Source organism: Rhinopithecus roxellana, chromosome 4 (genome assembly GCF_007565055.1).
Source record: "Rhinopithecus roxellana isolate Shanxi Qingling chromosome 4, ASM756505v1, whole genome shotgun sequence".
Lineage (NCBI taxonomy): Eukaryota > Metazoa > Chordata > Mammalia > Primates > Cercopithecidae > Rhinopithecus > Rhinopithecus roxellana.
Genome location: NC_044552.1, coordinates 28849046 through 28874146, shown reverse-complemented (window position 1 = coordinate 28874146; position 25101 = coordinate 28849046). Strand labels below are relative to the sequence as shown.

General features: G+C 45.5%; 1 protein-coding gene across 8 annotated transcripts in view; it reads right to left on the bottom strand.

Moving 5' to 3' along the window:
* ZNF76 (zinc finger protein 76) overlaps positions 1 to 25101 on the bottom strand; it is a 37095-nt gene that overhangs the window by 8203 nt on the left and 3791 nt on the right. For 3 of the 8 annotated variants that reach the window (XM_010389639.2, XM_030928183.1, XM_010389638.1), the window contains exons 2-6: positions 7809 to 7977; positions 2174 to 2254; positions 1983 to 2060; positions 836 to 919; positions 545 to 744 (exon numbers count right to left, since the gene is read on the bottom strand). In XM_010389639.2, coding sequence (XP_010387941.1) covers positions 545 to 744; positions 836 to 919; positions 1983 to 2060; positions 2174 to 2254; positions 7809 to 7881 — 516 coding nt within the window. In that variant the 5' untranslated portion in view covers positions 7882 to 7977. Of the gene's footprint in view, positions 1 to 544; positions 745 to 835; positions 920 to 1982; positions 2061 to 2173; positions 2255 to 7808; positions 7978 to 9046; positions 9065 to 10399; positions 10451 to 25101 lie in introns of those variants that run through there. The other 5 variants (XM_030928182.1, XM_010389641.2, XM_010389644.2 and 2 more) reach the window with 3 other exon arrangements.

Genomic DNA, 25101 nt, shown 5'->3' with positions numbered 1-25101 from the left:
CCTTTCCAGCTGAGCTACTGTGTGGGCCTCATAATCCAGGAATCCCAGCTGTTCTGTTGCACATGCCCTTGTCATAGCCCACTGAGGTTAATTTTCCAAATGACTAAGTGAGTCACAGAGAAGAAATAAATACAATTACCTCAGTAGACTAGAAAGCTCATACAAGGCACTGGCAGGGCTTTCCCAGCTAGTGCAGAGGATTACTACAGCAGCCAAAGTGAAACTATGCCTAACTCCCCAGCATAAGGATGTCACTGTTTCTTATGGCAGCCTTCCCTCTGCAGAGACAGCGTAAACAAAAGTGAGCGTAAACAGCTGTCAGCAGCCAGGCCAGGCTGTGTTGCATGCCCTAGACAATGATGTGTGACAGGTGAGTTGGGGGAGCTGGGGTAGAGGGGCAAAGGGAATATCCTACATGGTGCCCAAGCACAGGGCTGCCCTTATCCTCTTAAGAGGCGAAGTTCTGGCAGGGCCAAGAGGCAGTGCACAGGCAAGGCCCCGTTGTCTAGAGAGTGACAGACTGTGTCAGGCTCTGCATGCTCACCTTGCTGGCATACTGCTCTAGGGCCACCACTGTGTCTGCATTGAAGCCCTCATCATCCTCTGCTGCCAGGTCCTCCAAGCCCACCTCTGTCTGTACGGCCAGGATGGTGCTCTCCGATGGCACAGCCACAGGGTGATGAATGTAGGCAGTGGAGCCATCTTCCAGCTGGACAGCTTCCAGGGTGCTGGGGTCATAGCCTTCTGCAGGGAACACGCGGTTAGCCCTGATGCCACACAAGGGGAAGAGATACAGCTGGGACCCTACCTTTAAGTTAATGAGAGATACAGATACCAAGGAGGGTTTCAGCATCCAATTTCTCATGGTCCTTCACTTTGTGATCCACTCTTGCTGTTCCTCCTTCTGGGGCTGTCTCACCTAAGGACGAGGTCTCCTATGGTACACTAAATGGGAACTCACAAGCTCCTTGAGGACCTGACAGGGGCCCATGATCATCTTGGCTTAGATGACCACAAGAGCCTCCTGACCAGTCACTCCTTACCCCCTCTAGTTCCCTCCAGGCAGCACAACATCCAGAGGGATCTTTGCAGGACACAATTGTGACCATGTCACTTAACTGCCTGAAGAGTTTAAATGCTTCCCACTGGTCTCATGATAAAGACCAAAATCCTCACCCTGACACTCAAACCCAGAGTGTGCCAGCCCTGTCTTTCTCTCTCCAGTTTCCTCCTGCTCTTTTGCTCCCAGGGCTCTAGCTCCTAGCAGTTCCTGGAATGTGCTATTCTTTCTTCCCCCCAGCTCTAGGCCTGCACATGCTATTCCTTCTGCCTGAAGTACTGAACCCTCCCTGCCATCTCTTTTCCCCCGGCTAAGTCTACCTCATTCTTTACCTCTCAGCCCAAGCATCACTTCCTCAGAGAAGCCCTCCTTGAGCCTGATCTCTGTTTGTATGATCAGTTCATCACTGATGGCTTGTTTCACTTCTATTTCCCCCTCTAGACTCTAGGAGAGCAGGGACTGTGTCTGACTTTGTTCTCTCTTGTATACTCTACACCTAACACAACGCCAGGCATGCAACAGTCACTCAAGAAACTACCTGCAGAAGGAATAAATTGTTATTCTTCAGCACCTTAGGAGCTTCGTTCTTAAATACTAGTTTTTTATCCTGGTCTTGGATGATATCCTCAGGTCCTATTTAAAGCCCTAAGACTTTGTGGCTGTGCTGGAGCCAAGGCCATCATCAAAGTCCATGTGACTGATCCCCAAGGCGCACCTCCCAGTGGCAGACATAGCTGCTCCTGTGGTCTGCACCAGGGAAGGTGGGCAAGGCTGCTAATCCAGGTGAGCATGTGTGTACCGTGGAGACGACAGCTCCCATGTCTACACCCCAGTTGTGTGCCACCCCATCCTCCAGTCCTGCCACCCCATCCTCCTGTCCGGCCTCCCATCCTTTCCCCAGTTGTGATGATGGTAACCCTACCTCTGGGTGTGCGGTGTATGTAAGCCATGCTGCCATCTTCCAGCTGCACAGGTTGACCATCCTCAAAGGAGAGAGATTCTGTAACGAGAGCAATGCCTGCTTTTCCCTGGAGCTCAGTGTCATGGAGGGGTCCCTTGGTAGGGGCTGTCAGGCTTCCCTCCACAAGGCATGGTGTGTTGGGGTGCCCTCACCTTTCTGTACCGTCACCTGGTGAATGTATGCAGTGGTCCCATCCTCAAGCTGGATCACCTGCCCTTCAAGAAGCTTTTCTCCTATTAGGGTGGAAACGGAGAGAAATGGGCCAGGACCAGAAGAGGGCTAAGAAACACCTGCCTGTTTTTAGCTGAGGCTTATTTGAGTCTCTAGGCACGAGGCTGCAGGTCTAAGCATGGGTAACATCTTCCTTGTTCCCTTGCTCCATCTCCCTAGGCCTGGGCCTTGAGACACTAAGGGTGAAGACACTTGCCTTGCCAGAACCCATCATCTCCCAACAGATTCCCTTCCAGTTACTGACAGGAGGAGTAACTTCATTTATTTTTCTATCCATGCCCAGGCAAGTGGAAACTTCCAACCTAACAGTAAGTTGCTGAAACTTGAACTAATGGCCCTTAAACCTGGATGGGCCCTAATGGGTCAAAATTCAGATATAGCTCAAACTAACAAAATCAAAACATATCCCCTCATCCCTCACTATGACAGTGTGCTAAGACCAGGAGCCCCTGTGAAGGCAGGCTATATAGCTTAATGGTTAAAAACAATAGACTCTGGAACCAGGCCAGGCCTCCTGAGTTTGAATTCCAGCTCTACTTCTTAACAGCTGTGTGATCTTGGACAGCTTATTATTATTATTATTATTATTATTATTTTTTTTTTTTTGAGGCGGAGTCTCGCTCTGTCTCCCGGACTGGAGTGCAGTGGTCAGATCTCAGCTCACTGCAAGCTCCGCCTCCCGGGTTTTACGCCATTCTCCTGCCTCAGCCTCCCGAGTAGCTGGGACTACAGGCGCCCGCCACCTCGCCCGGCTAGTTTTTTTGTATTTTTAGTAGAGACGGGGTTTCACCGTGTTAGCCAGGATGGTCTCGATCTCCTGACCTCGTGATCCGCCCGTCTCGGCCTCCCAAAGTGCTGGGATTACAGGCTTGAGCCACCGCGCCCGGCCGGACAGCTTATTTAACTAACCTCTGTGCCTCAGTTTCCTTTTCATAAAATGGGGATTGAAAGCTGTGTCTTTCTTATAAGGTTTCTGTTAGGGTTAAATGAGTTAATGAATATAAAAGACTGGGAAGAGTGCCAGGTATATATGGTCAGCCCTCAATAAATTCGAGCTTTTATTATAAGCTCAATATGCATTTTAGAAGAGATGGAAAGTAAAGCAATAGAGAACTATGTGAGTACAACTATTATGCTATTATGTGTCTATGTAGGTCTTATTCCACTGCCACTGTTGAACAATGGTTCCTTCATTGATCTCTGATATTTTCATTTCAATTTTCTAGTAAAAAATTAGATCACCTAAGGCAACACAACAAGCAGCATAAAAATGAACAAGACTCCAGATTTCAAAGATATTACTCTTCTTTTACCTAACTGGAAAGCACTTCTAATAAGGCTCTTTAAATTAGAACTAGACGACCCTTCCTTGTGTCCAGTGAGTCTGAGAGAGGGGGAAGGAAGAAGAGAAATGAGAAAGCAAAGAAAGAGAGATTGAAGAGGTAGTGATGGTCAGATTTGGTGGCTTATGCCTATAATCCGAGCACTTTGGGAGGCCAAGGTGGGTGGATCGCTTGAGCTCAGGAGTTTGAGACCAGCCTGAGCTATGTGACAAAACCCTGTCTCTACAAAAAACACAAAAATTAGCTGGGTGCAGTGGTGCATGCCTGTGGTCCCAGTTACTCGGGAGGCTGAGGTGCGAGGATTGCTTGAGCCCAGGAGGCAGAGGTTGCAGTGAGCCATGATTGTGCCACTGCAGTCCAGCCTGGGTGAGAGAGTAAGATCCTGTCTCAAAAAAATAAAAAATAAATTTAAAAAAGGCTGGGCATGGTGGCTTACATCTGTAATCCCAGCACTTCGGGAGGCCGAGGCGAGCAGATTACCTGAGGTCAGGAGTTCAAGACCAGCCTAGCCAACATGGTGAAATCCTGTCTCTACTAAAAATACAAAAAAATTAACTGGGTGCAGTGGCAGGTGCCTGTCATCCCAGCTACTCAGGAGGCTGAGGCAGGAGAATCACTTGAACCCAGGAGGCAGAGGTTGCGGTGAGCTGAGATTGTACTACCGTACTCCAGTCTGGGTGACAGAGTGAGGTCCTGTCTCAAAAAGAAAAAAAAAAAAGTGAGGCTGGGTGTGGTGGCTCACGCCTATAATCCCAGCACTTTGGGAGGCTGAGGCAGGCAGATAACCTGAGGTCAGGAGTTCAAGACCAGTCTAGTCAAAATGATGAAACCGTGTCTCTACTAAAAATACAAAAAAATTAACCAGGCATGGTGGCACACACCTGTAGTACCAGGTACTCGGGAGGCTGAGGCAGGAGAATCGCTTGAACCCAGGAGGTGGAGGTTGCAGTGAGCCGAGATGGTGCCACTGCACTCCAGGCTGGGCGACAGGGTAAGACTCCGTCTCAAAAAAAAAAAACACAAAAAACAAAAAGAAAAAAAGAAAGAAAAAAGAAAAAAAAAGTTAATGACAAGTGATTTGTCCTTTCCTTAGAAGACTGAGGTTTAGGAAACTGAGCACTCACGTGGGAAAGACAGTTACTTCCAGTCCAAGTCTCTGCTGACATCTCCCCTTTAGAGGAATCCCCAAACTTGTTCCCAAACTGAGTCTTCTTGGGGTCAGTAACTAACAGTCCTACAACTAACCAAAGGCAGGTAAGGTGGAGATAAAGGTAAGAAATAGGAAAGGCAGCTGAGATGGGGGGAAGAGGAACCCATTTTCTTCCCTCCCACCCATAGAGCAGTAGGCTACCCTCATTTTAACAATTTATCTGTCCTGGCAAGGGCATCAGTACTTGGGGTTCTGAAAGCATCGGCAAGCTACTGCCAGCAGAGTGGGTACTACTTCAAGGTAGAAAACAAAATGTTGAGAAGAGTTGTCTGAAGAAAAAACTTAGCCTACTATTTCCTCAAACAACTAGAGACTACAATGGAGAGAGACAGTGGGGAGAACAGCTGACTGACAAGGGCCTCGTATCCCATTACAGAGGTGACCATATGCCCCAGTTTGCCTGGAACCATCCCAGTGCATTTATTAATAGCACACTCTTACACTTTTAAAATGCTGTATTTGAATAATACATTTTATACTCATCCTAATTAAAGATAAGTCTCATACAATTTTAGGGCTTCCGGCAGACAGAGACAAATGTGCCTCAGTCAAAAGCTTCAGAGGAGCTCACCAGTTAGAGAAGCCTTTCAGGAAAGTGTGGTTCTGGTCTCTGAAGGACAGCTCTACCTTGAGCAGAGGGAAAATCTGTTGTGAGTGAGTGAGTGCGCATGTGTGTAAGTGCACACTGCAACACGACAGAGTGGGCACAGAACAGCCAGGAAGACTGACACAATAAAGAAATACATAAGAAAGACACATATAAGGAAAGAGTGGCTCTCTCAGGCCAGGTGTGGTCACTTGCTTTTTATTCATTCATTTAACCATTAATTCTCAGTGGAAGACTGAGGCATGGGAACTAACTGGGTCCAAGGAGTAAACACAACCCTAGCTAGAGTTCTAAGTTCTTCCATCCCACGGAGACTGCACTGGAGGGGCAAGACCTGGAGTGGGAAGTCTGCAAACAGAGAGTTTCAGGCTTCAAAAGTATTCTAGAGAAGTTGCATCCTCAAGAAGATGAAGCCAGCAAGAACCCACACGTCACAGACAGCTCTTGACAAGAAACCTTTCCAGAAGGGACCCCCACAGACTGTCATATGGAAAGAGCTTACTGATGAGATTAAGGGGCCTCCTTAGTCATCACCAGGAAACAGACAACTTAAAATGAAATCAATAAACAACTTATCTGTAAACATAGGAGCGGAAATATATTCTGATAGTGTGTTGAAATGGAGGGCAATGTTGCAATGACAATGCTTTATGAGGACAGTGACAATCATGAAGTCCAGAAATCGCAAAATGAAGAATAGGAACAAGTCAGTATTTGCCCAGTGCTGTCCAAGGAAGACACAAATGCTATCTGGCTGCTTGAGAACACTGGCAAGAAAGGAAGAGTGTCCCTGGCCTGCAGGCCTTGCCCTAAACACTTTATTCTGACTCCACACCTAGCCTGATTTTAAGTACCTTGAGAGTGGGGGTAGGATTGCCAGATAAAATACAGGATGCCCAGGTAAATCTGAATTTCAGATAAATACTACATTTTGTTTTTAGAACTTAGTATTATTTTAGTATGTTATAGTATTTAACACCCCCTACTTTTTTTGAGATGGGGTCTTGCTGTTGTCTAGGCTGACCTCAAACTTCTGGCCTCAAGAGATCCTCCCATCTGAACCTCCCAAGTAACTGAGACTACAGGTGCATGCCACCAAGCCCAGCTTAATCCCATGTTTACATATGTCTATCCCTTATATGAGGTATATGTATGTCCCTAGTATATAGTATACATATGTCCCTACAACATTTGGGACATACGTATCCTACAAGAGTATTCATTGTTATGTCCAATTCAGATTTAACTATGTGCCCTATATTTTTAATTCTGGCATCCCCTAGTGGGGATTAGGGCATGAGATCTCTGCTTGGGTGTTCCTCTCTGAATCTGGAAGAGTATCTTTTTTTGTTTTTATTTTTATTTTTATTTTTTTTGAGACGGAGTCTTGCTCTGCCACCCAGGCTGGAGTGCAGTGGCCGGATCTCAGCTCACTGCAAGTTCCGCCTCCCGGGTTTACGCCATTCTCCTGCCTCAGCCTCCCGAGTAGCTGGGACTACAGGCGCCCGCCTCGTCGCCCGGCTAGTTTTTTGTATTTTTAAGTAGAGACAGGGTTTCACCGTATTAGCCAGGATGGTCTCGATCTCCTGACCTCGTGATCCGCCCGTCTCGGCCTCCCAAAGTGCTGGGATTACAGGCTTGAGCCACCGCGCCCGGCCGAGTATCTTTTTTAAAAAAATTTTTTTAGAGATGGGATCTTGCTGTGTCACCCAGGCTGGTGTGCAGTGGTGCAATGATAGTTCACTGAATCCTCAAACTCCTGGGTTTCAGTGATCCTTCTGCCTCAGTCTCCTGAATAGCTGAGACTAAAGGTGCATGCCACTGCACCCAGATTATTATTTTTATTATTTTTTTAGAGACAGAGTCTCGCTATGTTGCCCAGGCTGGTCTCCAACTCCTGGCCTCCAGTGATCCTTCCATCTCAGCCTCCTAAGTGCTGGGATTATAGGCATGAGCCACTATGCCTGGCTTAGAAGAGCATCTTGTACATGGTAGATGCTTAGTAGTTTGAATGTTTGAATATACTTGAATTAAGATGATAAACTGCTTCTAGAAAGCACTAAAAAACTGTGACGGGGATATCTGAAAAGCAGGGAGTCATAACTAACACTGTGTCCATTCCAGAAATATTTATGAACTACTCAATACATATTAGGAATTCTGTCTTTGAGAGGTACTGGTTCCTATGACTGGGATTGTCTGACTTGTAGCATTTTATTTTAGAGTTCGCTTTTTATCAAGCACCACAGGAGATTCTAATGCAGAGCAAGCTGTGCTCGTGCGCAAGGGTAAGCAGGCGGGAGGGCAAGGTGATGGTGGGACTCTTTTAGAAATGGACACTCCTTTCCAGAGGCTGAGGGACAGGGCAGGATCCTGAGGTCTCCAGAAATACTCACCTTTGACAGCTTGCTGGACGTAGGCTGTTGTCCCATCACTAAGGGTCACCGTCTGCAGCCCCAAGCTCTCCATGGCAAACTGCTGCTCGTGCACTCAGACATGAAGTTGGCTTCTGGCCAGCACCAAGAGCCACAGCCGAGGTCAGAGATTTCCTTCTGGGTCACAAATCTAAGAAAATGAACAGTACCACATTATGAGTTAATCAGCTTTCTCCTACTGCAAAGATACTCAGGGAAGGAGTTACATGAGGCCAGACAGACAAGAAGAAAAAAGATGAATTCTTCAAAGTAGTGAACTATATTGGTTTTTATGAAAAGGACTCAAAATATACATTATCTAAGAATTCTAAAAGTTGAGCATAGAAGAGAAGCATGCCAATCAAACTGGTTGTAAAGTAAGAAATCACTGATTAAAATTCATTTCTAAACTTTCTCCCCTTAGGAAGGAGCCCTGCTGAAGGCAGGCAGTCAACCCCACTGCTGATGGTTCTCTCTGCCTACTCCAACATCTCTCCTGTGCTCAGACCCATCTATCCACTGGCCTTCCTCAGGGAACATCCCACATGTACCACACATGGAATAAGTCCCTAACAGAACTCACAATGTGTCCCAACCTTCCAGAACTATTTTACTTTCAGTATCCCCTATCCCAGGGATGGTATTGCCTTCCACTCAGAATTGGCAGGGGATCATGCTTGAGTCCTCCTTTTCCCTCAAAAGTCCAGGTACTTATTTCAGGCAAGTGTCACCTTTCACCTCCTGACTACTATAAGGAGTCTTCTAACTTATGTCCTCAGAGAAACTTCTGTCTGTTTCCAATTCATTTCCTTTTCTTTCCTTTTTTAGAGACAAAGTATCACTCTGCCACCCAGATTGAAGTGCAGTGGCTCCATCACAGTTCACTGTAATCTCGAACTCCTGGGCTCAAGTGATCCTCCTGCCTCAGCCTCTTCCAACTAATGTTCTAACATTCATGTTGATGCTGTCAGGGTGAATTTTTTTAAAAAAGCTCTCTTCCCACCATCTTGGAGCCTGTAGAGGCCTGCTGAGAACAGGACTTCTAAAAGGCAAATATGGGCAGGGTGTAGTGGCTCATGCCTGCAATCCCAGTGCTTTGGGAGGCTGAGGCAGGAGGATTAATTGAGGCTAGGAGTTCAAGACCAATGTGTGCAACACAGCAAGACACTGTCTCTACAAAAAAAAAAAAAAAAAAATTAGCCAGGTGTAGTGGCACATACCTGCAGTCCTAGCTACACAAGAGGCTGAGGTGGGAGGATTGCCTGACCCCAGGAGTTTGAAGTTGCAGTGAGCTATGATTGTACCACTGAATTCCAGCCTGGGTGACAAAGAGAGACCCTGTATCAAAAATAACAATAAGATAAATACATTTGGAAGGCTGTAGTCCAAGGCCATTTTTTGCTAGCTGTAAGTCGGGCCTCCAGAACCAAAGGGAGGACACAGCTCTTATTAAAATTGAAGGTATTGGCTGGGTGCGGTGGCTCATGCCTATAATCCCAGCACTTTGGGAGGCTGAGGACAGTGGATCACAAGGTCAGGAGATTGAGACCATCCTGGCTAACATGGTGAAACCCTGTCTCTACTAAAAATACAAAAAAATTAGCTGGGCATGGTGGCGGGTGCCTGTAGTCCCAGCTACTCGGGAGGCTGAGGCAGGGGAATGGCATGAACCCGGGAGGCGGAGCTTGCAGTGAGATGGCACCACTGCACTCCAGACTGGGTGACAGAGCCAGACTTCGTCTCCAAAAAAAAAAAAAGAAAATTGAAGGTATTTATGCTCGAAATGAAACTGAATTCTATTTAGGCAAAAGATGTACTTACATGTACAAAGCAAAGACCACCACACTGACTGCTGGCAGCAAACTGAAGAAAACCAGCATAATCTGGGGAAAGGTAAACTCAGCCCCGTGGAAACAGTGGCATGGTTTGTGCTAAATTCCCAAGCAATCTTGCTAAGGCTATTGAACACAGAATCTGTGTGATGCTGTGCCCCTCAAGGACTTAAACTAATGAAAAGTAAATAAATAAAAGTGGATTTGTAAGAAAAAAAAGAGGATAAATCTAAACATACCACTTCCTTGACTAAAACCCTTCCATAGTTTCCTACAGCTCTTAGAGTCCACCTTGCAGACAAGGCTGGGTCCTGTTATAAACTCCCACAGCCTAGGTACCACCTTTTTCTAGCACTCACACCTCTGGGCTCAACCTACTTCAGTACTTATCACTATCTGTTTAATGTCTGTTGCCTTCACAAGGCTTTGGGCTCTAGTCTGGTTTCTGCGTCACAGTGGTTTCTGCAGCACCTCACACTGTGGGCTCTCCACAAATCCTGTGAGTGACTCCCTGGGTCCCTCATGTGCAATGTGGGAAGCACTGAAGCTTCCTGCTGGCAGGACATCCTCTGTACCCACTGTGGTATGGAGCCTGCTCTAGCTGTGACCCCAACACTTGTGAAGTCTGCAGGAAGCCCACGGCCTCTAAACTCAGTGCAGTCGTGAAGACTCTCTGACACCCATTCTCAAAATTCTCCTGGACTTGGAATCTGGATTGCCTACTGGATTCTCACAACTTACCAACTGATATCCTCAACTGGTGCTACCCAAACCGTTTTCGTGTCAGGTGACCTAGAGAAACAGATATTTGTACATTGCATTGCAGATGCTGCTGCTTCAAGTCAGAAGTTCACATTGCAGATGTCACTGCTTGAAGCCAGAAGCGACCAACTGGGGCTTTCGCAGCCCTGAGGGTTGAGCGGATCAACATCTTGGAAAAACTATAGACCATGTGGGAGTTCGAGACCAGCCTGATCAACACGGAGAAGCCCCGTCTCTACTAAAAACACAAAATTAGCCAGGCGTGGTGGCACATGCCTGTAATCCCAGCCACTTGGGAGGGAGGCAGGAGAATCCCTTGAACCTGGGAGGCGGAGGTTGCGGTGAGCTAAGATCGTGTCATTGCACTCCCACCTGGGCAACAACAGCGAAACTCCGTTTAAAAAAAAAGAAAAAAGAAAAACAAAAAACCGGCTGGGGGTGGTGTAATCCCAGCACTTCGAGAGGTTGAGGCGGGCGGATTACAAGGTCAGGAGATCCAGACCATCCTGGCTAACAGGGTGAAACCCTGTCTCTACTAAAAATACAAAAAACTAGCCAGGTGTGGTGGAGAGCACCTGTAGTCTCAGCTACTCGGGAGTCTAAGACAGGAGAATGGCATAAACTCAGGAGGTGGAGCTTGCAGTGAGCCGAGATTGTGCCACTGCACTCCAGCCTGGGCGACAGAGTGAGACTCCGTCTCAAAACAAACAAACAAACAAACAAACAAACAAAAAAACCCCAAAAACCCTATAGACCATCTGTGACATGCTGATTGGAATGCTCTACCCCGGGCTTGGCATCTCAACTAGAATTATTCATTCATTCTGTCCATAAACATTTACTAAATAGGCTAAGGTCCAAGGGCAGCAATACTATCATATAGTGAACACTACTATAGAGTTAATCGTGTGCTAGGAATGTCATATACATTAACTCATTTAATTCTAACAACCCTATAATCAAATGCTATGATTATCCTCATTTAAAAGTCCCTCATTGAGGGAACTGGAGGCCCAAGACCAAGTTAAGTAACTTGCTCAAGGTTACACAGCTAACTAGTAAAGGAGGATTTGACCCTAGGCCATTTAATCCAGAGTGTGACCTTAATTACTATGCTGCCAAGCACAGAGGTGAAGCTGGGGGGTTATGAACCTTGAAGCTACTCCAAAATACTTTTTTGGTGTGTGAGCTTTTGCATTTTCCAAGAGAGAGGGAAGTTCAAGGCTGTCATCAGGATCTGATAGGAATTAATGGTGAAGAATCACTGGTCAAGGTGGGGATTCTGACATCTGACATCTCTGGTCTATTAGCATCCTTGCCCAGAGCCCTGATAACCTCCACATGGTCCCTATCTCATAAGAGCTCTGCTCCTGGCCTCTCTTGGTCTGGTCTATGACCTTCAAATTTCACTCTCTTCACCAGGTAAATTCTTTGGGTAACCTGTTTTAGTGTAACTGCACTGTGTCAGAAGACACATAAGAGAAACCAGGTCTAAAAACAAAGCACGCCGGGTACAGTGGCTCATGCCTGTAAATCCCAGCACTTCAGGAGGCCGAGGCAGGCAGATCACTTGAGATCAGGAGTTCGAGACCAGCCTGACCATCATGGTGAAACCCTACCTCTGCTAAAAAAAAAATACAAGAATTAGCCAGATGTGGTGGTACATGCCTAGCTACTTGGGAGGCTGAGGCAGGAGAACCGCTTGGACCTGGGAGGCAGAGGTTGCAGTGAGCCGAAATTGCACCACTGCACTCTAGCCTGGGCAACAACAGCAAAACTCTGTCTCAAAAAAAAGAAAACAAGCAAACAACAACAACATAAATAAATAAAAATAAAAACAAAGCAGATATAGGTTGAAAAAGGATTGCAAAATACCTTTACATTCCCTGGGCCCTGTGGCTCCTGTAGCTCACCTTTGTCAAACACTCACATGGTTTAATTGAGTACAACCACACTCCACTGAGACTTTCTAAGGAAAATCAGTGGTGTGGTTAAAAGCACAGGCTCTGAAGTCAGAGGTCTGGGTTTTAATCCAGACTGAACTTCTCAGAAGCTGTGTAGCCTTGGGCAGGTAAATGAACCTCTCTGAGCCTCAGATGTCACTTATAAAAAAATGGGGATAATAGTGGCATTTGCTTCATAGCCTGCTGTAAGGGATTAAATGAGGCCACATATGCTTGTACTCTAGAAATACCAGCTATAAGGACGAGGGGAAGAGGAACCTAAAGGGAAATGCTTTTGAAGCAATATGGATTCCTAAAACAGCTAGGACTAGCAGCAACCACCCTGGACTAGAAGTCTACAGAATTGGCTTCTAATCTCGATTCTATCTCTATGTTTGCCTCCTTATCTGTAAAATGAAATGCTGGCCCAAATTATCCTAAGATCCTTTCTACTGCTCATGCTAATATTTATTTTTATCACATATAAATGTGATTAATATATACCAGACACTTTTTAAAGCACCTTACCTATATTAACTCTTAATCTTAAAAATAACTGATGAGGAAGTAGGTATATTATACCCATTTTACAGATAAGGCAATTGAGGTTTAGAGGTATAGTACTTTGTCCAAGCTTCCAACACTACTATGTGTTGAAGCCAGGTTTCAGAGTCAGGCTGGCTGGCCCCAGAGCCCATACTTCTCAATTTCTGGCACACTTCTTCCTTCTGCTAATCCACTGTGACTGGCACACTGTCAGCACTCAAAACACCTGAATACAGGTTAACTTTCATCTCACCCACTGTAACTTAAACCCAGTCCTTCTCGGCCTACCCGCAATGGAAAGAGGGAATAGCTGCTGGTAGCCACACTTCCCAAAATAACCCTTCTTAGACTGAAAGAAAACAAATTTCCACTCCTTTTCGTGTTCTTGCATCCAGGCTAAATAACCTCAACTCATTCACATTTCCTTCCTAAGTCTCATAATACAAACCTTTAAGAGGCTACTGTTGTTCCCTGACCTTTCCCAGTCTCTGAAGCTGCCTTACCAAAGAGCCTGACTGCAGAGGGTGAGGAGGAAGCTTTGTGGCTGCCAGGCATCTACCAGTGCTCTGATTGCCGTTTTTCTCCCTGTACTTTCTTTCAATGGTGGTTTACTCTGAATCCTCCCGTGCTGCCACTGAACTAACAACAGTGACATGGGCAGAGCCAAAGAAAGGCTTGTTACTGCTTCAGGATGGCTACGTGTGAGTTCTGCCTGCACTTGACGGTTCAGACTCATTACTCCTGCAGCCCTCCGAGACAGGGCAGAGGGGCAGTTGAGGGTGGCTGCTCTGTTTTCTCCTTGTAGGGTATAAGGTTTACTAGCTCTGCAATGACCTAAGCTGGGAATAGGTGAGAAATAGACTGGGACAGGGGACGGTGAGAAAAGAGTGAAGACAGAAGGGAGCACTCTTGACTTTCTCAGAACTAGGAGCAAATCCAATTCTGCTGGCCGCTTTTTTTTTTGAGACGGAGTCTCGCTCTGACGCCCACGCTGGAGTGCAATGGCGCGATCTCGGTTCAGTGCAACCTCCACCTCCTGGGTTCAAGTGATTCTTCTGCCTCAGCCTCCTGAGCAGCAGGGATCACAGGCATGCGCCACCACACCCGGCTAATTTTTTTTTATTTTCAGTAGAGACGAGGTTTCATAATGTTGGTCAGGCTGGTCTCGAACTCCTGACCTCTTGAGCCGCCCTCCTCGGCCTCCCAAAATGTTGGGATTACAGGCGTGAGCCACTGCGCCTGGCCTGCTGCACTTTTAAATAAACTTAACCCATTATTGGTCCTGATGCAGGAAAACAACCCTTCACCTTTGCAATGTATCGATGTGTTTCTTAATGTTAAAACATAAATTGTAATTATTGAGGAGAGATAACATTTAGAAAAACCTTTTATTTATTTAGAGACAGGATCTCATTCTGTTGCCCAGGTTGGTGTGTAGTGATCATAGCTCCTGTAAACTCAACCTCCTGGCCTCAAGCGATCCTCCTGCCTTAGCCTCCTGAGTGGCTGGGACTATAGGTGTGTGCCACTACTCCCAACTTTTTAGATACTTTGGATCTTTAGGTCTCTCCATGAATCAAGATATGTGCTTAAACTGCCTTCCCAAAGGAGAAAAATAAGCGATGTGAAAGATAGGAAACTAAAGAGTAGTCATGGTTTTTGTGTTTCTCCACTTTATCACGGCTGAGACCTACTGTGCTCCACATGCGAGCTGGGCTGTGTGGACTATTCTATCGTTCGCTATTCTATCGTTTTCTGCCAACCAGAACTCTGGACAGTTGGAACAAGGCTTTCTGTACTCTGCCTCAGCCAGCCCAGAGGGCAACTGTATTTAGAAGTCAAAAAAAGAGAACAACAACAAAAACATTTGCCTGAAAAGAATGTTCAATTTTGATTAGAAAAATAATTATGACTTAATCTTCACTCAGAAACTTCTTCATTTGTAAACATAGAAAACTTCACACGAGGACAAAGACACATTAGTTTGGGGATGAAGGCTGATGAAGATGAGTGGCAAACAAATTAGAACCAGATTTGGAAAAGTTGCAGTAAAATGATTCAATGTTTATTACAGAAAAATACTTCACTACACGCAGAAAAACCTAGCAAACAGACCTGGTTCTGTGGGTTTCTAAATACTGACAAGAAAACAGGAAATTAGTAACAGAAACTTGCATTAACATAACACAAGTTTGAAACAGCTAAACGCATCTTTGCATAAATCACATTGATTAAAAAAATTTTTTTTTCTTTTTTTAAAAAAAAGCGCCATTTAAAAGAAATCCCAGCACTTTGGGAGGCTGAGGTGGGAGGATCCCTTGAGCCCAGGAGTTTGAGACCAGCCTGGGCAACATAGTGAGACCCCCATTTATTTTTTTGAGACGGAGTCTCCCAGGTTCAAGCAATTCTCCAGCCTCAGCCTTCTGAGTAGCTGGGATTACAGGCATGAGCCACCACGCCCATCTAATATTTGTATTTTTAGTAGAGATGGGGGTTTCACCATGTTTGTCAGGCTGGTCTCAAACTCCTGACCTCATGATCTGCCTGCCTTGGCCTCCCAAAGTGCTGGAATTGCAGGTGTGAGCCACTGTGCCTGGCCCTGACTCGGGCTTTAAAAATCAACGTCTGGCCAGGCGCAGTGGCTCACGCCTTAATCCCAGCATGTTGGGAGGCCGAGGCAGGCAGATCATTAGCAGTCAGGAGTTCGAGACTAGCCTGGCCAACATGGCGAAACCCCATCTCTACTAAAAATACAAAAATTAGCCAGGTGTGGTGGTGCACACCTGCAATCCCAGCTACTCAGGAGGTTGAGGCAAGATAATCGCTTTAACCCAGGAGATGGAGGTGGCAGTGAGCCAAGACCGCACCACAGCACTCCAGAGTGCACTGGGCAACAGAGTGAGACTCTATCTTTTTTTTTTTTTTTGAGACAGAGTCTCAAAAAAAGGCTGTGGAGAGCCATGATTGTGCCACTGCACTTCAACCTGTGTGACAAAGCAAGATCCTGCCTCAAAAGAAAATGAAAAACATCAATGTACTTCTTTTCTAATTCATGCTGACATAAACACCAAGGTGGAGAACTGCCTCAAGAAGTTTTCTTCCTTTAACTACCAGAAGTATAACTACCTCTTGGACATATATACACACACACACACGCATATATATACATATATACACACACATACACACATATATACACGTATATATACACATATATACAAACGTATATATACACATACACACACACATATATATAGAAACAGGGTCTTGCTCTGTCACCCACACTACAAGTGCAATGACATGATCATGGCTCACTGCAACCTTGAACTCCTAAAGTGATCCTCTTGCCTGAGTCTCTCAAGTATCTGGGACTACAGGTGTGCACTACCAAGCCTGGCTAATTTATTTATTTATTTACTTACATCTATCTCCATTTATTTATTTTTGTAGAGATGGGGTCTTACTATGTTACCCAGGCTGGTCTTGAACTCCTGGTCTCAAGTGATCCTCTCACCTCAGCCTCCCGAAGTGCTGAGATTAACGAGTATGAGCCACCTTGCCTGGTGGATACATTTTTAATGTGATATTCTTCAAACTGTTTTTGTTGCTTTGAGACAGGGTCTCGCTCTGTTGTCCAGGCTGGAGTGCAGTGGCACGATCCTAGCCCACTGCAGCCTTGATCTCCTGGGCTCAAACGATCCTCCCACCTCAGCCTCCCGAGTAGGTGGAACTACAGGTGTGTGTCACCACGCCCGGCTAATTTTTTTTTTTTTTTAATTTTTAAATTTTTGTAGAGATGAGGTCTTATTATGTTGCCCTGGCTGGTCTCAATCTCCCAGGATCAAGTGATCCTCCCACCTTAGCCTCAACCAAGTGCCGGAATTATAGGCATGGGCCACTGGGCCTGGCTGTATTCTTCAAACTGGGATGTGCCGCGTTTCGTCTGTCTTGTAGAATAGCGTCACAGTGGGATCCCATGATTCAGTATCCTATGTTGATCTTCAGGGAATCTGCTATATATATATATATATATATTTTTTTTTTTTTTTTTTTGAGACAGAGTCTCAGGCTGAAGTGCAGTGGTGCAATCTCAGCTCACTGCAACCTCCAACTCCAGGGTTCAAGCGATTCTCCTACCTCAGCCTCCCAGGTAGCTGAGACTACAGACACGAGCCATCACACCCAGGAAATTTTTTGTATTTTTAGTAGAGACAGGGTTTTGCCATATTGGCCAGGCTGATCTCTAACTCCTGACCTCAGGTGATCTGCCCGCCTTGGCCTCCCAAAGTATTGGGATTACAGGCATGAGCCACTGTGTGGCAAAATCTGCTATATTCTTAACTCGAAGCAATGTCCATGAGGCAACAGAGAAACAGGCACAGTCATACATTGCTGGTGGTGAGAGAACATATTGGCACAATCTCTATGGAGGAGAGTTTGACAATATCAACCAAAATTACAAATGTACATATTATCTGACTCAGCAATTTCACATCTAGTCTACAGGTAGACGGACATGTGTGAAAATGGCACATGTCCAAGGTTACCTATGGCATCCCTGCATGTAATAAAAGCAAAAAATTAGAAACAGCATAAATGTCCATCAATACCAAACTTCCATACTATGTAGACATAAATGAGGAAGCTCCTTACATACTGACATGGCAAGATCTCCCAAATATAATGAATAAAAATGGCTAGGTATAAAACAGTGCCATTTATTTATTATTTATTTATGAGATGAAGTCTTGCTCTGTCGCCTAGGCGGGAGTGCAATGGCATGATCAAGGCCCACTGCAACCTCTGCCTCCCAGGTTCAACAGTGCTTTTTATGTACTGTCATCAGCATTAAAAAATCTGTGGGCTGGGCGCGGTGGCTCACACTTGTAATCTCACTTTGGTACGCTGAAGCAGTCGGATCACCAGGTCAAGAGGTCTAGACCATCCTGGCCAACATGGTGAAACCCCGTCTCTACTAAAAATACAAAAAATTAGCTTGGCAAGGTGGCATGCATCTGTAGTTCCAGCTACTCAGGAGTCTGAGGCAGGAGAATCGCTTGAACCCGGGAGGTGGTTGCAGTGAGCCAAGATTGCACCACTGCACTCCAGCCTGGTGATAGGGCGAGACTCCGTCTCAAACAAAGCAAGCAAGCAAGCAAGCAAGCAAGCAAGCAAACAAACAAACAAACAAAATCTGTGGAAGGTTAGTCAAGAAATTACTAACCAGGGTTGCCTGTGGAAGGATGACTGAGTGGGGATGATGATGGAAGGGTGAATTCTCAGGGAATATCCTTTATATTCCATGAAAAAAAAAATGGCTGGGTGAGGTAGCTCACACCTATAATCAGCACTCTGGGAGGCCAAGGCAGGTGGATCACGAGGTCAGGAGTTTGAGACCAGCCTGGTTAACATAGTGAAATCCCATTTCTACTAAAAATACACAAATTAGCTGGGCATGGTGGCACATGCCTGTAGGCCCAGCTACTTGGGAGCCTTAGGCTGGAGAATCACTTGAACCCAGGAGGCAGAAGTTGCTGTGAGCCAAGATTGCACCACTGCATTCCAGCTTGGGCAAACAGAGCAAGACTTGGTCTCAATAAAAAAAAAATTAAAAAAAAAAAAAAAGCTTTGAGAATGTGTTACCTATGCAACATAAATAAAAAACTAAAAATAGAAAGTCTAAATGCATGTTTTGTACTCCCTTTGTTGGTTACAGGAATATCTATGATTCTCCATACATAAGGAATGGAGAGTCCAGTGCTGATATGATGGATTCCATGTTACTGACCTATAGCAAAAACACATCTGAAAACTGCGCTTTGTGATTAATGGAGGCCATTCTATAATTTCATACGGAAAGCTGATCAGCTGAGCATGAGGCAACAGCAAGTCTTTACAGGACCTGAAGACATGGTGGCTTCAACATGTGTGTCCCCAGCCTGGTCACAAGGGTGTGTCTGGATGAAGCGGTAGCCTAAGCAGGGACTATGTTTCTCCTTCACTGCTCCACGTGGCCGCAGGACAGTATTTCCTAGGTTGAGACGATGATCTCAGAGAAAGAACCCTGGTCTTAGGCACACCTGCCAAATCCCCCATATCGAAGCCTCAGGTCAGTTCTACAATCTCAAAGAGCTCCCAGTTCCTTGGTTCTTATCTTAACTGTATGGGTCTCATGCTTTATCAACTATCCAAAAGTAGCAAGAACTCCCAACAAATGAAGTGATGAAGTGAGATAGTACCAGGCTAACAAGTTATATCTGGCCTTCTTAGGGATGAACTATTCACTAGAGGGCCAGCTCTAGGGGAGTGTCAAAGAGGCACTAGAAAAGAGGTGCTCTGGCTTCCAGGTAATGACAGTATAATGAGTCTGAGACCCTGAATGACCTGTCCAACATCACAAATCCTTCTGATTCTGAACTGGAAGTGAGGAGCCTGAGTACGCCTCATACTTTTTTTTTTTTTTCTGAGACGGAGTCTCGCTCTGTCGCCCAGGCTGGAGTGCAATGGCACGGTTTCGGCTCACCGCAACCTCTGCCTCCCGGGTTCAAGTGATTCTCCTGCCTCAGCCTCCCAAGTAGCTGGCACTACAGGCGCCCGCCACCACGCCTGGCTAATTTTTGTATTTTTAGTAGAGATGGGGTTTCACCATGTTTGCCAGGCTGGTCTCGAACTCCTGACCTCAGGTGAACCGCCTGCCTCGGCCTCCCAAAGTGCTGGGATTATAGACATGAGCCACCACACCGGGGTGACTTCATACTTTTGCCAGCAAAAGAGACAATTGCATAGGATTTGTGAGACCATCACCTTTCTATATCTTGACTGATAGCTGCCAGGGTAAAAGGCATTTGAAGTTTGTTGGCAGCTTTAGGAAACAGCACCCAAAACAGGTTAGGACCATCTGTTCAAGACAACGGCTTCAGCTGCACTTGGATTTGTATCTCAGGGATTTTTTCTTTTATTTTTTTTTGAAATGGGGTCTTGTTTTATAGCCCAGGCTGGAGAGCAGTGGTGCGATCTTGGCTCACTGTAACCTCCACCTCCCGGGTCCTGGTTCAGGCAATTCTCCTGCATGCCACCATGCCCAGCTAATTTTTGCATTTTTAGTAGAGATGGGGTTTCACCATATTGGCCAGGCTGGTCTTGAATTCCTGACTTCGTGATCCGCCCACCTCAGTCTCTCAAAGTGCTGGGTTTACAGGCGTGAGCCATTATGCCCGGCCGGGTTATTTTTTTTTTTTTCTTCACTCTCCAGGACAAAATTTCCCATTCCATTAAGTAGTGGATGTTGACTACGTCTCCTCTAAACTAGTTTTGTGGGTGACTAATTTTGTCGATTAGTATCAGCTATATCTTATACTCTTGTTTATCTGATCAAAGAGACTCTCCTCACGATATAATCGTAGACATCTAAATGACACAAGAATAAACACAGCCGCAGGGACAGTTTCCAGAGGCAGTTAAAGGGATACACTGCCACAGAGTGTGTTTTCCTTAACACTTGACTCTTTTAGGGGAAAATAACATTCTTACTCTCTGTTATAGTGATTATAATTTAAGTTCCTGGAGAGCATACCTTTCAGCCTAATTAGCACCTAACAAAGAATGTGCCCACAGATACCAAATGATTAACACCATTAGGTTACATAGCTAACTGAGCTCTTTAGTTCAAATTTGAATCCTGATTCAGTTCTGCTTACTGTAAGTTATCTAACTTGAACTCCTGAGACCAGATTTGAAACTCTTCATCTCCCACAGAACTGTGAGCTTCTAAGAGAAGCTCCTGGCAAGGAAGTAAATGTTGAACGAAAGAATGGAGGAGGGAAGGAAGTGAAGTCCCCATCACCCCAACCACTCCCAACTCTTCCCTAGCCCAGCTAAGTGGATGACTTTTCCCTCATCTGGAATACCATCTTGCCTCATCTGTAACATGCATGTTCACTGCTTCCATGGTGATCCAGGTCAGGAATAAGCTTTCCCTGGCTAATGTCACACTTCAGCCCCATGTGCTGTCTGCACTTGGCAGTGAAGCCACATGAAGGGGGGTTGTCTGTGGTGCTCCCCGAGGGCTCAGATTCATCTTCTCCATCATCGTATCTCATGTGACATAGCGCCCAGCACATGGCAGACACTCACTGGGTATTACTTTAGCAAATGAAGGAAGAAATCTTATTGCCAATACCACTACCTGGTGCAGAATTCAGCAGTTTCAAAAATGCTCTCAGATACACACATATTATCATGTTTATTCTAAGCACTTAATTCATCAACTCCCACCATAGGAGGGGCTGAGAAGACAGCTCATTTCTAGTCTAAAGTGGTCATTTTGGCTGGGGGTAGTGACTCATGCCTGTAATCCCAGCACCTTGGGAGACGGAGGCAGGTGGATGGCTTGAGCCCAGGAGTTCAAGGCCAGCCTGGGCAGCATGGTAAAACCCTGTCTCTACCAAAAATACAAAAATAAGACACGTGTGGTGGTGCCCATCTCTGTAGTCCCAGCTACTCAGGAGGCTGACATGGGAGGACTGATTGAGTGGGAGAGGCTGCTGCTGCAGTGAGCCTCCATGATTGCACCACTGCACTCCAGCCTGGGTGACAGAACAAGACCTTGTCAAAGAAACAGATAATAAAATAAAATAAAACAAAATAAAATAAAGCAGTCATTTTGCAGATGAAGAGAGAGGCCTGCATTGCCAGAGGAGTCCCACAGGATCACATAGCTACCAGTGTTCTTCCCATACTCCACTGTCTCTTGCCAGGTAATAGTGTTCTTTAATTTCCTGAAAGTAGACATTTCCTAGGCTCCAACAGACTTGAATATCTAGCTGCTTACTCAACATCTCGACTGTGATATGCAAAAAACACTTCAAACTTGACATGTTCAAGAGTAAATTCCTTATATCCTCCTTCTAACAACCTGCCCTCCTTCCAGGCTCCCCAATTTCAGTAGATTGGAATTCTACCATTTTGTTACTCAGGCCAAAAATGTGGGAGCCAGGCAGATCACGAGGTCAGGAGTTTGAGACCAGCCTGGCCAATATGGTGAAACCCCGTCTCTACCAAAAATACAAAAATTAGCCGGGCGTGCTGGCATGCACCTGTAGTCCCAGTTACTTAGGAGGCTGAGGCAGAAGAATCGCTTGAACCCAGGAGACAGAGGCTGCAGTGAGCCAAGATCGTGCCACTGCACTCCAGCATGGGCGACAGAGTGAGACTGTCTTGAAAAAAAAAAAAAAAAAAAAAAAAACTTGTAGCCATCCTCAACTGCTATTTCTTTCACATATCACATCCAGTCCATCAGCAAATCCTGTTAGCTCCTTTCCAAATATATCCAGAAGCCAACCACTTCTCACTTTTCCATTGCTTCACCTTGGGTTCAAGCCACCAACTTCTCTTGCTTAGACTATTGTAGTAGCCTCCTAACCAGTTTCTCTCCTTCCATTTTTGCCACATTATAGCTTATTCTCAACACAGCAGTCAGAATGACCTTCTCAATATGGCAGGCCATGTTATTTATCTGCCTAGAATTCTCTAATGGCTACCATCTCACTCACAACTCACAGTAAAAGCCAGTGGCCTGTGTGATCTGCCCCCAGTTCACCCCCACAGCAACATCTGCCATTTCTTCTCTCACTAATATACTGCAGCCATATTGGCTGGCTTACTCATGTTTCTTGAATATATAGGGCACATTCTTGCCTCAAGGCCTTTGTGTTTGCTGTTTTTCCTGACTGGAATAAACTTCCCCTAGATGTATGCTTGACTTACCCCCTAACTTCCTTCAGGTCTTTGCTCAAATGTTACCTTTTTAGTGGGACCCTCTGCAACTACCCTATTTAAAATTTTAACACCCAGAATCCTGGCACTTTCTTCTTCTTCTTCTTTTTTTTTTTTTTTCTGAGACAGAGTCTTGCTCTGTAGCCCAGGCTAGAGTGCAGTAGCATGATCTCGGCTCACTGCAAACTCTGCCTCTTGGGTTGAAGTGATTCTCATGCCTCAGCCTCCCAAGTAGCTGGGATTACAGGTGCCTGCCACCACACCTGGCCTCATGTTATCTACCCACCCCGGCCTCCCAAAGTGCTGGGATTACAGGTGTGAGTCACTGTGCACAGCCTACTCTTGGCACTTTCTATCTTCCTTCTCTGCTTAATTTTCTCAATACATATTTTACTTATTTGTTTATTGTCTGTCTCTACCCTGTCCATTCCTCAAACGATGAGCTCACTGCTCTATTCCCAGTACCTAGAAAAGTACCTGGCACACAGCAGATATTCACCAAATATTTGTGGGATGAATGAATCAGTGAATGAATGAATATATATACCTTTAGGATCTCCCAGTAACCTGAAAGCTTTAGGTAAGAAGGAGAAGACCCTAGTTGAGCTCTGGTCTCTCTCCAGCCCTGGATCCCTCTTTCCTCCTTACTGCCTCACCTGCTTCTCAGGTCCAGTCCAGCCCTATTCCACCAGAAACCACACCTAAGCTGGGAAGCAGGGCAACAGGCGCTTGATGCCAGGATGTTACAATTCCCAGGCCACCGGGTACAGAATTCTGCAGGGTGCTAATTTTTAAATTTAGCATCCTGATATCTTACAAACAGAAGAGGTCAGAGAAAGGTTAGGACTAAATATACTACTTAACCTAGATAACAGTACTGATTCAGAAACAGCAGCTTATTTGCTCTGAGATGTTTTCCAAGGAACAGTGCTAAATTTGCACTTGTTCACCTAGCTGCCTCTTCCTTTAATCTTTTTATAATGGATTTCCAACACACATAAAAACAGAAAGAATGGTATAATGAACCTCTTGAACCCATTACCCAACTTCAAAAATTACTAACATTTTGCCTCCTTGGTTTCCTGTTTCTTAATCGTCTCTGCAACCCACACTAAATATTTCAAACTAGCTGTTTTCTGGAGAACAGATTTATATAAGACAGCCCCTGATGCTGTTACCAGGCGGGCAGATCACAACCAGGAGATCAAGACCATCCTGGCTACTAAAAATACAAAAAGAAATTAGCCGGGCGTGGCAGCGTGCACCTGTAGTCCCAGCTACTCGGGAGGCTGAGACAGGAGAATGGCATGAAACTGGGAGGTAGAGCTTGCAGTGAGCCGAGATCGAGCCATTGCACTCCAGCCTGGGCGACAGAGTGAGACTCCGTCTCAAAAAAAAAAAAAAAGGAAGTGTCTAAATTCCAGACTGTTTAAATCAAGGGACATGCCCATCATCATGTTTGAAGAACTTTGGGGAGGGGTATTGCTGTGTCCACAGAATGAATGTAGACATGAACTGCTTTTACTTGTGTCCACCTGATGCAGAATTTCTGAGTGAGTTTATTTAATCCAGCAAGTATTTACTGACTACCTGCTAAATATGAGGGATGAGATGAAGATAAAAGATAAAGAAAACCGGCCAGGCGCAGTGGCTCTTGCCTGTAATCCCAGCAATTTGGGAGGCCGAGGCGAGTGGATCACCTGAGGTCAGGAGTTTGAGACCAGACTGGCTAACATGGTGAAACCCCGTCTCTACTAAAAATACAAAAATTAGCTGGGCAGGGTTGCAGGCTCCTGTAATACCAGCTACTTGGGAGGCTGAGGTGGGAGAATCACTTGAACTCGGGAGGAGGAGGTTGCAGTGAGCCGAGATTGCACCACTGTACTCCAGCCTGGGTGACAGACTCCATCTCAAAAAAAAAAAAAAAAAGAAAAAGAAAACCTAGTCTCTGTTCTCACAGAGCTCACAGGGTGGGGGTGAGAAAAGTACACAAATAACTCAAATACAAGGCAGAATAAGTTCTGTGCCCTAAGTAAATAAATCTAAGGCAAGAGCTCCTTTTTAAAATCCATCCACAGCAGTCGTAGAACCCAGGGTATACCCCTTCCTCAACTCTAGTTTTAGTTTCTGTTGTATGTATTGCTGTACAGCCAATAAGTACACTATAGGAGACCTGGGAATTTAGTGACCCACAGAATAGACTTTTGGATGTGGATCTTTGATGTCACATTTTGCTGCTGACTCTCCAGACTTCAGTGGGTGGAGATTATCAAGTTTTCCCAGGGCTTGGAAAACAATGAGGCTAATTCAGTGCCTGCAGAAGCTGACACCCAAAGCATTCTACCCTGAGGGCATATACAGCAAGCAGCTTCATAATGGGATAGGGCAGTGGGAGGGTGTCCAGGAGACACAGCTAGA